The 13,974-nt window shown below is 46.4% G+C and overlaps 2 protein-coding genes across 2 annotated transcripts; both read right to left on the reverse strand.

Moving 5' to 3' along the window:
* Positions 1-3,464: 3,464 nt before the first annotated feature.
* LOC130403766 (E3 ubiquitin-protein ligase TRIM35-like) lies at positions 3,465-6,931 on the reverse strand. The gene is made up of 2 exons (XM_056608236.1): positions 6,833-6,931; positions 3,465-6,434 (listed from the first exon to the last, which is right to left on the reverse strand). The coding sequence occupies exon 2, from the start codon at positions 6,327-6,329 to the stop codon at positions 4,905-4,907; it is 1,425 nt and encodes a 474-aa protein (XP_056464211.1). The 5' UTR covers positions 6,330-6,434; positions 6,833-6,931; the 3' UTR covers positions 3,465-4,904.
* Positions 6,932-9,086: 2,155 nt separating this feature from the next.
* On the reverse strand, positions 9,087-11,957 carry LOC130403767 (E3 ubiquitin-protein ligase TRIM35-like). The gene is made up of 2 exons (XM_056608237.1): positions 11,881-11,957; positions 9,087-11,485 (listed from the first exon to the last, which is right to left on the reverse strand). The coding sequence occupies exon 2, from the start codon at positions 11,399-11,401 to the stop codon at positions 9,980-9,982; it is 1,422 nt and encodes a 473-aa protein (XP_056464212.1). The 5' UTR covers positions 11,402-11,485; positions 11,881-11,957; the 3' UTR covers positions 9,087-9,979.
* Between the last annotated feature and the right edge of the window lie 2,017 nt (positions 11,958-13,974).

Consider the following 13,974-nt stretch of genomic DNA (forward strand, 5'->3'; position numbering starts at 1 on the left):
TGAAGTACACCAGTGAAAAGTATGATTTCTAGCATTCAAAACACACTTGCAGTCAATTGCATTATATCACCAGTGTGTTTGTAATATACTTAGAAAGGCATTGCGGTTCTATTGATAGCATGTTAGTCTATTTTGAGTGCACTATTATCATACTTCTGTCATATTTCAAATTAAATTCAAATACACTTTCTGACTATATTTAGTACTTTTAAAGTGTGCAATTATGTTAATAAAAATGTATTTTAATATGTATAGTAAATTTGTGTCCCAATTTAAGCATCAAAGGCATGTACTTTAAGTAAAATCTTATTATACTATAATTTAGAATGGAAGTGTCTATGAAGTGTATTTTATCACTGCTTATACTACAGAATAGAGTATATTTTGAACACACTATGACTATATTTAGTATTTTTATCACAATTTAAGCATCAAATGCAAGTACTTTAAGTATAATGTGATAATACTATAATGTAGAGTGGAAGTGAATATGAAGTGTATTTTATCACTACTAAATACTACAGAATATAAGTATTTTTTGCTTTGATGTTGCAGAGATATTGTAACCTTCTTGTGAAGGATTGTTGACAATAATGCACGCTGTATTTACACAATGTTTTTTATAATATTTATCTTATTTACAATATTGTTGCATCTATTTGTGTTTGTTAAAAACACCTGCCAGAGTCAAATTCCTTGTATGTTGTTCATACTTGGCTAATAAAGATTCAGATTCTGATTAACCCATCACATGAATGTAAAGTTTATACATATTTACTATAGTAAATGAGAGTCTTGTTTCAACTTCTTCATGTTTGTGTGACCGGCTGAATCTGTGTATTTTTCTTAAGTAGAGACGTGACCAAGGATCTCAGTCCGGACTCGGGAAATCCGACGTCCATTTATGTTTGCCGCTGAAGATAAATATAAAACGGCTTCCTTTCAGGAAGTGCCCTGAAAACAATCCTCCAACTCCTCTTCCCAAGAGAATAAGTCTACGTTTACACGATGACGGTGTGAACAGAAGACGCAAAAGTGGCGTCGCGTCTTCACTTTTTATTCCGCGTTGAGACGAGCGTTTTCGGGAGGAAATCTGCGTGCATACGGTGACGCAAAAGTGTGTGGAATTCGATTTGGTATGCATGCCAGGCGGCTAGGTGGTGCTGTGATACACTATCACACAACACCGCCATGTCTGAGCGCATGCGTAGAATCTTCCTTCTCTTATCCGTGCCGCAAAAACCAAAAAGATCCTTCTCTGTTCAGTAATACTATTTGTACATATCCTGTACATTTCGTGGAAAGACTCCTGTACGCTTGTTAGAGCTGCCAGAGCAGCTTGAAGGTCCGACGCATGGAAATAATCTGACATGTTTGTTTATTTCCTTGTACTGGAGTGGCACATGTATGTGACGTAAACGCGTACTCGACGTGAGCAGATCTGAGCAGTGTTTTGCGTCTTGGCAGTGTAGACGGAAACGCTACGGCGGAGCGTATTCAGCTTTTCCACTCTGGAGGGTGGTTTCAGATTTATGCGTTTTCATGCCCCAAAAACGCCGTCTCCGTCTAAACGAAAAGCACTTCCGATAAAATATTTTGTCGTTTTTACCCGCAAGCGTCCTCGTGTAAACGGGGCCTCAGAACAAAAGGGCCACGTGCATACAACTTTATCACAAAAAGGTTTGAAGTCAAAGAAATAAGACATACCTGAAGATAAATATAAAACAACAGCTTCCTTTCAGAATGTGCCCTTTAACTATCCTCCAACTCCTACACAAAGCACACAGAGGGGGAGGGCTACTAGCATGACTACACCAAGGTCAGGGGCAGGCCAGCATGTCGTAATAAAATATAACGTTCTCCAAAACACTGCAATCTATGCATTGATGTTTACATGACACATCCATTAAACAATGTATAGTCAAAATAATTAATATAAAGAATGGTAAACTATAATTTGGTTAAAGACTTGATCACAAAATGGGGGGAAATAAATGCACACACCACTTCCCAAGAGAATCAGAACAAAAGGGAAGAGGGCAGGGGGGGGGGGGGGGGGGGGGGACAGCAAACATGGGGTTCTCAGAGATGTGGGAGGGATTAGGGAAGGAGGTGGAGCTAAATCAAAGAACAAAATCAAATAGAAAGGGGCACATAAGGCAGCTGGAAAGCTAAACTTCAGGTAATAAAACTGTAAAAGGCAATTTTGTGTAATTATAACTAAAGGGATATTACACCCTGTTACACTTGCTCTGTTAAGTTGTTAATTAACAATAGGCATGAACCAAAATTCTCTCTCTGAAGTTTGTTTATTAACTCAATGCGAACAGCATTGAGTTAGCATTGATTGGACACAGAGGTGGCGCATGTATACAATAGGTACCTATCCTATGAAATACCTTGACAGTAGTTCTTGAGTTAGTTAGCACAATATTGAACAGCTTAAACCATCAGTCGTCTCTTTGAATATATTATATATAAGCCCTTTTCATTACATGAATGTAAAGATTTAATATATTTCATGAGTCTTGTTTCAACTTCATGTTTGCTATGTTGTTAAACAAATGGCATGAAGCATGAAGTAAAATAAAAAGTAGTGGCATTGAACCATGAGGGGAACTTACAGTATGGCCTAATGAGTGCATGATAGTTAATGTTATTTAATGTAATGACGCGTCTCACAGAACGGTTGGTTGAGGTTGGACTTGAACCCCGTTGTCGTGAGGCCGACATAATACCACTGCACTACACATACACCGAATGGTTTATGTCTTGGTTGGTTGGTTGGGTTTTTCCCGCTGGGCGCATGTCTGGCCTTGGGGCGCTACTGCTGGAGAGTTGGAAGTCTCTGTTCCAGCAGCAGCTGTCGAAGACAGACAGGATGTCTGTCTTCGACATCAGTCAGGGTTAGGTACCTTGTCAAGGACACCTCGACACTCTAGGAGAAGCCGGGGATCGAACCAGCAACCTTCAGGTTACCAGCCAACCCGCTCTACCTCCTGAGCTACTGCCGCCCCTAAATGGATGAATTCATTGAATTCATGAATCCATAAAGACAAGGTTTCTCTTTACAGGATTCTGAAATCAGGTTATATGTTAGGTTTGGATTGGTCAGAGATGGTTAGTTTAGGTGTGAGGTCAGAATGGTTAGTTTAGGTGTTCGGTTAGAGATGGTTACCCAGAGAGCAAACAGTCATTGAAACTATGTCAAATCAACATTCCGTTGACAACATTAAATCATTGAATCAATTATTTTTTAACTATAAGCGTCTACTTATGCATTAGCACTTTGTATTTATTGCATTGTATTTTTATTCTGTGTCCTTCCACCACGGCTGTTTTTGCAACAAACTAATTTCTCCTACGGGGGATTAATAAAGTTCTATCTTATCTTATCTTATCTAAACCTCTAGTACCTAAACTAACCATCTCTAGACTCTAGTACCTAGCGTCTATATATATATATATAATATATATTAGGCTAAAGTAATAACTTTTATGTGACTTTGCGGATGGTTGTGAAGTGTGTGAAGAAGGTTTCCTGTTGTACGCGTCAGGACGGCTTCTGGAGGAGTTATGAACGACATGAATCATAGAACAGGCCGACACATGTTTATTGTAAGAAATAACTTTGAGTTGGTTAACGGGAATGGAATCACAGTGATCTGAATAATCACAATTCATAATAATTAATAACATAATAATTAATTCATCATTATGTTGATTGATTTCCTCTGTTACTAAACCCAAACCCTGGAATCAAACCCTAACACCTTTCTATACCCTGCGTGAATATGTATAAACCGATACGTCCCAAACAGTGAGGGTAGACTAATACACAGACAGGAATGAACAGCATTGACTAAAACCAAAAGTAATAGAATTACACAACCAACCGTTTGATAGATGATTATTATTTTCCCATGTGATTCTTGTGCAGGTGTTAACATAACAATAATGTCGTAACAATATCATTGATTTCTCTACATGTGTGTTTCTATTACAGACCCTTGTTATCAACATTAAACGTACAATTCCATTCATACCAGTTAACAAGAAAACACACCCACCCCTCACTGTTAATGATCCACAGGCTGCAATGAGACCTTCACCGACCATCCTTACCGTCTATGATACTATACTTGTTATACTTTATATATACACAACTAGATATATTGATCCACATATACATACATGCATGAAAACACTGCCTGCAGTTATATATATATATATATATATATATATATATATATAAATAAAATGTAATTTTTCATTTTCGTCCGCTTATCCGGGGTCGGGTCGCGGGGGGAGCAGCTCAAGCAGGGGGCTCCAGACTTCCCTTTCCCGGGCCACGTTGACCAGCTCTGACGGGGGGATCCCGAGGCGTTCCCAGGCCAGTGTTGAGATATAATCTCTCCACCTAGTCCTGGGTCTTCCCCGAGGTCTCCTCCCCACTGGACGTGCCTGAAACACCTCCCAAGGAAGGCGCCCAGTGGGCATCCTTACCAGATGCCCGAACCACCTCAGCTGACTCCTTTCTAAGTAAAGGAGCAGCGGCTCTAATCCGAGTTCCTCACGGATGGCTGAGCTTCTCACCCTATCCCTAAGGGAGACGCCAGCCACCCTTCTGAGAAAACTCATCTCGGCCGCTTGTACCCACGATCCCAATAAAATAAAATAATTGGGTAATAATCATATAGTAGAACAAAGAAACAAATCAACAGGTATATTACAACAAAATAATACGAGTCCACCTTGTGGTCAATGTATGGAATGACACACATAGTCCACAGAGCAAGAAAACACTGCCAGCAGTTACATTATATATATATATATATATATATATATGATACGGCGTGTTTCTACATACTAGAGACTCTAGCAGGCAAACAGAACTGACGAGGTTACATTAATTTACATGGTTTAGTGCGTGAGGAGACACCACACACTCTAAGAGCTTTGGTCCGGGCTTCACCTGCTGATCCAACACTAAAATAAGGGAACATGTGTTCGGTGAAAGTGTCTTGATGGGTGTAGATGAGAGTCATGTCTTCAGGGTCGTAGAAGGACACCTTCCCTCCATCATGGTCCAGCTGGACTCTGATCCTCTCTGGAGTCCTCTTCAATGTCAGGGTTTGACCAGTACCCTGATTGTACTTTCCACTGTCATTAGATAAACACCAGATTCCTTTAGCTGGTGAAGCAGTACACTCTCCTTTCCTGTCCACTGACTCTTTAGCAACACCTATTCTCCAGGTAGGAAGGTCTCCCACCTTCACCTCCCAGCAGTGTTCCCCTGAGCTGAAGCCCTCAGAACCCAGAACATTACTGTACATAGTGAACCTCTCTGGGTTGTTAGGAACCTTCTGGGTTACATCGCTCTGTCTCACTCTGGTCAGATCATCAGACAGAGAGAGTGAGCCTGATGCAGTGTTTGGGTCCAGAATAACGGGGCTGAAGGTGGTCCTCTGCCCCATCTTCTCACAGACTCTGTGGGCCAGGTTTCCCAGGTGTTTGGCCTCGTCCAGCAGCGCTCCAGGAAGCAGCTGGGGATCAGAACCGGAGAGCAGGGCTCTGGTGCTGGTCAGGGAGCGCGTGGAAGCGCTGAGGAACGACAGGCCGTCCTTCTGCAGGTCTGCTTCTACAGCCGAGAGACTCTCTGAGAGAGACCGGATCTGCTCCTGAAGGGTCTTCCTCTCCAGGAGGATCCTCTTCCTCTTCTGCTCCTCTTCCTCTCCCAGGGCCTTCACTCTGGCCTCCTCTTCCTCTCTCAGGAACCGGTGAAGCTGTTCAAACTCTGCTCTGATCCGCCTCTCGGTCTTCACCCGCTGTTCCTTGAGGTGAGGAACCATGGCCTCATACGTCTCCTCCAGCTCCTGGTGTCTCCTCCTCCTGGCCTGTAGAGCCGTGAGGTCAGGTCTCAGCTGCTGCTTCAGCTCCTGGACTTGTTCTTCTAGAGGAACCACTGTGTGACCCTGGTGGTGAGGGAACTCACACACATGACACACAGCTCTCTGCTCGTCCTTACAGAACCACTTGATATCCTTTAAGTGCTCAGTGCAGACCACCTGGGCCTCATCAGAGGGGCCAGACCTCTGTCTTCCAGCGTAGGAGTCAGCGAGCTCCTTGATGGAAAAGTTAACGACTAGATCCTTTGAGGATTTCCTCTTACAGACGGGACAGTTCTTGTTCTCCGCTTGGCCCCAGAAGTCCTTGAGACAGCTGGAACAGAAGCTGTGGTGACAGCCCAGAGACACCGGGTCCTTGACGATCTCAGTGCACACGCTGCAGGTCAGGAAATGCTTGAGAGGAGGGTTTTCTTCAGCCATTTTAGCGGAGGTATAGACAGGTAGTCTCTCCGGATGCGTTCCTTAGTTCTGAACTCTTTGTTAATAAAATCCAAAGGTGGTCTGTACCCTACGGTTTCGGGAGGTCTAGAAAAGAGAAACTTATATCAATATAACTCGACAACAATAACTAAACTAACACCTATAAAGATATAAATTAGGCCTACGTTGTTTCTAGAATCGGTTGCATTGGCCTCTACGTTACAATCATACTATCGGATACTATCTACCATCGGCAAATTAACATTAACTAGGCCTACAACCCTATCAATTTTGAAATCTACCAAGCCAAATGTTACCTTTGATGGTAATATAACCCAGAATACTAAGGTTATCTTGTAATATGCGTGCTGTGTTCATATATCCCAGAATACTAAAGTTATTAATGTGTATGCACGGTCATCTTCTCTACCTTTATCTAGCTACACATTAGCTTGCCCTGAATATGAGGCTATAAATTATACCAATGACATAACTTTACTCACTTTGGTTCATGTGTGGATTATTTATCGGTCCACCGACAAAACAGAAAATGAATCTTAAGGAATTGGGCGGGTCCGTGTGTGTTACTGTGTTTGCGTATGTTTGCGCGCGCCCTGCGTCTCGCAAGCAGGAAACAACCGTATTGAATATGTCCATGTATGGGAAGCCAACTCCCAGAAATCGACCTCATTCAGCCACGTCGCACCTTTATTACGACGTTAAAAGCGCCTCACATTTTCATTTTCAGATAGTTGTATATGAGTGAAACCGCAGACATCAGCGTGGTCACCGGTCATTCACCTGGTTAACCATGATCAACTCATCTCAGATCTGTGTGTTTACATAACTTTCATGCGTATTATTGTATGGAATTGGTGTGTAGGCTATGATGTTATTTTTAACACCATTTTATTAAGACTTCTTGTTTGAGTTTCAGTTTGAGAAAGCGCGGTTCAGTGGGACTTTGTCTGCTGCAGCCAGGCCGAATGTCAATGTGACTAGGAGGCCTGTTGAGGTAATCATGTACCTAGCTGTGCCTGATGCCTAAGAACAGCCATACAGCCAAACACTATCCTTGTTTTGTAGTTGTACTCCATCAGCTCCGTTCCCCCTCTCTCCCAGCGTCCCTCCAGCCCTGCCGCTGTCCCGTCTGGGAGAAGCACTCCATCAGCTACCCCACCTCGAGTGACGCCCCCTTCCAGTCCCAGCTTCTACAGGCCTGTCTCCCCTTTCTCTCTGCCTCCATCCAGCCCTGTCATGTCGGCTGTGAGGACCAGCTCTTCCCCTCTGGTCAGTGCAACTGTAATAACCTCTATGCAGGTCTTAGGTTCTGTAGCGTGTAGCGGATACATAATCTTTTTCATTTTCTTTATGTAGGTTGTATCAGATAGGAGTCCTGCTCCTCCTGGTCTCCTCCTGGTCTCCTCCTGGTCTCTCCTCCTGGTCTCTCCTCCTGGTCTCTCCTCCCGGTCTCCTCCTGGTCCCATCCTGGTCCCATCCTGGTCCCATCCTGGTCTCCTCCTGGTCTCCTCCTGGTCCCCCCCTGGTCTCCTCCTGGTCTCCTCCCTGCTCCTCCTCTTGCTGCTCCAGATCAGTTCTGGCTGCCGGTGGAACTGAAGGAGACCATTCCCCAGCAGGACCAGCGCTGGATTGCGTCCACGCTGTGGAGGAACCAGCGGCTGCGCCCGGACGTCCAGCTCTGGTATGAGCCACCGGTTCCTGCCCTCCTCTACAGCCAGGTCCCGTCACCAGACCGCTGTGTTATGCACCGGCTCCTGGTGTGGACGCCCTACCGCCGGTAGAAGGTGAGGCTGTCCTGCCCCCAGTGCAAGGGGCAGCTCACCGGGGCCGGCGTCCACAGGAGGGCACGGGAGGTCCTGGACGTGGACAGGTACTACCTGATGGGGCCGGAGACCCTCAGGTGCATCTCCCCCGGTTGGGTTACTAACCACCTGTCCACGAGCCAGAGCGTCCTGGACCAGCTGGGCCAGAGCGTCCTGGACCAGCTGGGCCAGAGCGTCCTGGACCAGCTGGGCCCGGCTCTCCGGGGGGGGGGAGGTCAGATCATGAAAGCAAACATCTTTCTTTATGCAGCTTGATTCATCCTGCCAGTAAATAGCGATACCTCCACCTGCCCCCACCCTGTGGCCACCGGGGTCTTAACTCACACACACTGACACACCGACGGCACCACATGACGGTTGGTCGAGGTCGGACTTGAACCAGCGACCCCGTGGTCATGAGGCGCCGTCAGCCGCTAGCTGGGCGGTGTTCCTTCTGACGCTCACCGTCTGTCCGTCACGACTCTACCACGACGTCATCTGTCTGTGTTCGGCTGGGAGGAGGTTTGTCTTCGGGTTCATTATCTTTGATGGAAGTGTGACGTTTTGATGAGAGGGAAACGGGTAGATTCAACATTTAGAGAAAAAGGTGTGGATATTAAATATTAATTCTGATTTAAAATAACTAACGATGTTTTGTCCAACTCACACAGCGCAGGTTTGAACGGGTCTACATATTGAACAGAATACAATATGTATATATATCTATATATTAGTATTTGGTTCAATATGTATAACCTCTAACACCTAAACTAATCATCTCTAGTACCTAAACTAACCATCTCTAGACTCTAGTACCTAGCGTCTATATATATATATATAATATATATTAGGCTAAAGTAATAACTTTTATGTGACTTTGCGGATGGTTGTGAAGTGTGTGAAGAAGGTTTCCTGTTGTACGCGTTATGAACGACATGAATCATAGAACAGGCCGACACATGTTTATTGTAAGAAATAACTTTTAGTTGGTTAACGGGAATGGAATCACATTGATCTGAATAATCACTATTCATAATAATTAATAACATAATAACATGATAATTAATTCATCATTATGTTCTGATTGATTTCCTCTGTTACTAAACCCTAAACCCTGGAATCAAACCCTTACACCTTTCTATACCCTGCGTGAATATTTATAAACCGACAGGAATGAACAGCATTGACTAAAACCAAGAGTAATAGAATTACACAACCAACCGTTTGATAGATGATTATTATTTCCCCATGTGATTCTTGTGTAGGTGTTAACATAACAATATTGTGTCAACAATATTATTGATTTCTCTACGTGTGTGGTTCTATTACAGACCCTTGTTATCAACATTAAACGTACAATTCCATTTATACCAGTTAACAAGAAAACACCCACACCCCTCACTGTTAATGATCCACAGGCTGCACTGAGACCTTCACTGACCATCCTCTACCGCCTATGATACTATACTCATATATACACAACTAGATATATTGATCCACATATATATATATATATATATATATATATGTGTGTGTAACTGCAGGCAGTGTTTTCTTGCTCTGTGGACTATGTGTCATTCCATACATTGACCACAAGGTGGACTCATATTATTTTGTTGTAATATACCTGTCGATTTGTTTCTTTGTTCTACTATTAGAATATTACCCGATCATTATATATATATATATATAGATAGATAGATAGATAGATAGATAGATAGATAGATAGATAGATAGATAGATAGATAGATAGATAGATAGATATATGATACCGTGTTTCTACATACTAGAGACTCTAGCAGGCAAACAGAACTGACAAGGTTACATTCATTTACATGGTTTAGTGCGTGGGGAGTCACTACACACTCTAACAGCTTTGGTCCGGGCTTTACCTGCTGCTCCAACACTAAAATAAGGGAAGATGTTGTCAGTGAAAGTGTGTTGATGGGTGTAGATGAGAGTCATGTCTTCAGGGTCGTAGAAGGACACCTTCCCTCCATCATAGTCCAGCTGGACTCTGATCCTCTCTGGAGTCCTCTTCAATGTCAGGGTTTGACAAGTACCCTGAGTGTACTTTCCACTGGTATAGGATAAACACCAGATTCCCTTAGCTGGTGAAAGAGTACGCTCTCCTTTCCTCTCCACTGACTCTTTCGCAACACCTATTCTCCAGATAGGAAGGTCTCCCACCTCCACCTCCCAGCAGTGTTCCCCTGAGCTGAAGCCCTCAGAGCCCAGAACCTCAGCGTACTGACTGAACCTCTCTGGGTTGTTAGGAACCTTCTGGGTTACATCGCCCTGTCTCACGCTGGTCAGATCATCAGACAGAGAGACCCAGCGGTGTGCAGTGTTTGGGTCCAGAGTAACGGGGCTGAAGGTGGTCCTCTGCCCCATCTTCTCCCAGACTCTGTGGGCCAGGTTTCCCAGGTGTTTGGCCTCGTCCAGCAGCGCTCCAGGAAGCAGCTGGGGATCAGAACCGGAGAGCAGGGCTCTGGCGCTGGTCCGGGAGCGAGTGGAAGCGCTGAGGAACGACAGGCCGTCCTTCTGCAGGTCTGCTTCTACAGCCGAGAGACCCTCTGAGAGAGACCGGATCTGCTCCTGAAGGGTCTTCCTCTTCAGGAGGATCCTCTTCCTCTTCTGCTCCTCTTCCTCTCTCAGGGCCTTCAATCTGGCCTCCTCTTCCTCTCTCAGGAACCGGTGAAGCTGTTCAAACTCTGCTCTTATCCGCCCCTCGGTCTTCACCCGCTGTACCTCGAGGTGAGGAACCATGGCCTCATACGTCTCCTCCAGCTCCTGGTATCTCCTCCTCCTGGCCTGTAGGGCCGTGAGGTCTGGTCTCAGCTGCTGCTTCAGCTCCTGGACCTTTTCTTCTAGAGGAACCACTGTGTGACCCTGGTGGTGAGGGAACTCACACACATGACACACAGCTCTCTGCTCGTCCTTACAGAACCACTTGATATCCTTTAAGTGCTCAGTGCAGACCACCTGGGCCTCATCAGAGGGGCCAGACCTCTGTCTTCCAGCGTAGGAGTCAGCGAGCTCCTTGATGGAAAAGTTAACGCCTATATCCTTTGAGGATTTCCTCTTACAGACGGGACAGTTCTTGTTCTCCGCTTGGCCCCAGAAGTCCTGGAGACAGCTGGAACAGAAGCTGTGGTGACAGCCCAGAGACACCGGGTCCGTGAAGATCTCAGTGCACACGTTGCAAGTCAGGTAATGTGTGAGAGGAGGAGGGTTTTCTTCAGCCATTTTAGCGGAGGTCTAGATGGGAATACTCTGAACTCTTTGTTAATAAAATCCAGAGGTGGTCTATACCCTACGGATTCGGGAGGTCTAGAAAAGAGAAACTTATATCAATATAACTCGACAGTCGACAACAATAACTAACACCTATAAAGATATCAATCGCGTTGTTACTAGAATGGGTTGCATTGGCCTCTACGTTACAATCATCAGTAACGAATACTATCTACCATCGGCAAATTAACATTAACTAGGCCTACAACCCTATCAATTTTGAAATCTACTAAGCCAAATGTTACCTTTGATGGTAATATAACCCAGAATACTAAGGTTATCTTGTAATATGCGTGTTGTGTTCATATATCCCAGAATACTAAAGTTATTAATGTGTATGCACGGTCATCTTCTCTACCTTTATCTAGCTACACATTAGCTTGCCCTGAATATGAGGCTATAAATTATACCAATGACATAACTTTACTCACTTTGGTTCACGTGTGGATTATCGGTCCGCTGACCAAACAGAAAATGAAACTTATGAAATTGGGCGGGTCCGTGTGTGTTACTGTGTTTGCGTATGTTTGCGCGCGCCCTGCGTCTCGCAAGCAGGAAACAACCGTATTGAATATGTCCATGTATGGGAAGCCAACTCCCAGAAATCGACCTCATTCAGCCACGTCGCACCTTTATTACGACGTTAAAAGCGCCTCACATTTTCATTTTCAGATAGTTGTATATGAGTGAAACCGCAGACATCAGCGTGGTCACCGGTCATTCACCTGGTTAACCATGATCAACTCATCTCAGATCTGTGTGTTTACATAACTTTCATGCGTATTATTGTATGGAATTGGTGTGTAGGCTATGATGTTATTTTTAACACCATTTTATTAAGACTTCTTGTTTGAGTTTCAGTTTGAGAAAGCGCGGTTCAGTGGGACTTTGTCTGCTGCAGCCAGGCCGAATGTCAATGTGACTAGGAGGCCTGTTGAGGTAATCATGTACCTAGCTGTGCCTGATGCCTAAGAACAGCCATACAGCCAAACACTATCCTTGTTTTGTAGTTGTACTTCATCAGCTCCGTTCCCCCTCTCTCCCAGCGTCCCTCCAGCCCTGCCGCTGTCCCGTCTGGGAGAAGCACTCCGTCAGCTACCCCACCTCGAGTGACGCCCCCTTCCAGTCCCAGCTTCTACAGGCCTGTCTCCCCTTTCTCTCTGCCTCCATCCAGCCCTGTCATGTCGGCTGTGAGGACCAGCTCTTCCCCTCTGGTCAGTGCAACTGTAATGACCTCTATGCAGGTCTTAGATTCTGTAGCGTGTAGCGGATACATAATCTTTTTCATTTTCTTTATGTAGGTTGTATCAGATAGGAGCCCTGCTCCTCCTGGTCTCCTCCTGGCCTCCTCCTGGTCTCCTCCTGGTCTCCTCCTGGTCTCTCCTCCCGGTCTCCTCCTGGTGTCCCTCTGGTCTCCTCCTGGTGTCCTCCTGGTCTCCTCCCGGTCTCCTCCTGCTCCTCCTGGTCTCCTCCTGCTCCTCCTGGTCTCCTCCTGCTCCTCCTGGTCTCCTCCCGGTCTCCTCCTGGTCTCCTCCCGGTCTCCTCCTGGTCCCCTCCTGGTCTCCTCCTGGTCTCCTCCTGCTCCTCCTGGTCTCCTCCCGGTCTCCTCCTGGTCCCCTGCTCCTCCTGGTCCCATCCTGGTCCCATCCTGGTCTCCTGGTCTCCTCCTGGTCTCCTCCTGGTCTCCTCCTGGTCTCCTCCCTTCTCCTCCTGGTCTCCTCCTGGTCTCCTCCTGGTCCCCTCCTGGTCTCCTCCTGGTCTCCTCCTGGTCTCCTCCTGGTCCCCTCCTGGTCCCCCCCTGGTCTCCTCCTGGTCTCCTCCTGGTCTCCTCCCTGCTCCTCCTCTTGCTGCTCCAGATCAGTTCTGGCTGCCGGTGGAACTGAAGGAGGCCATTCCCCAGCAGGACCAGCGCTGGATTGCGTCCAGGCTGTGGAGGAACCAGCGTCTGCGCCCGGACGTCCAGCTCTGGTATGAGCCCCCGGTTCCAGCCCTCCTCTACAGCCAGGTCCCGTCACCAGACCGCTGTGTCAGCACCGGCTCCTGGTGTGGACGCCCTACCGCCGGTGGAAGGTGAGGCTGTCCTGCCCCCAGTGCAAGGGGCAGCTCACCGGAGCCGGCGTCCACAGGAGGGCACGGGAGGTCCTGGACGTGGACAGGTACTACCTGATGGGGCCGGAGACCCTCAGGTGCATCTCCCCCGGTTGGGTTACTAACCACCTGTCCACCAGCCAGAGCGTCCTGGACCAGCTGGGCCAGAGCGTCCTGGACCAGCTGGGCCAGAGCGTCCTGGACCCGCTGGGCCTGGCTCTCCGGGGGTGGGGGGGGGGGAATTCAGATCATGAAAGCAAACATCTTTTTTTATGCAGCTCAATTCATCCTGGCAGTAAATAGCGATACCTCCACCTGCCCCCGCGTCTGTGGCCACCGGGGTCTTAACTCACACACACTGACACACCGACGGCACCACATGACGGTTGGTCGAGGTCGGACTTGAACCAGCGACCCCATGTGAGGGAAATGTGTAG

Source organism: Gadus chalcogrammus, chromosome 14 (genome assembly GCF_026213295.1).
Source record: "Gadus chalcogrammus isolate NIFS_2021 chromosome 14, NIFS_Gcha_1.0, whole genome shotgun sequence".
NCBI classification, from domain to species: Eukaryota; Metazoa; Chordata; class Actinopteri; order Gadiformes; family Gadidae; genus Gadus; species Gadus chalcogrammus.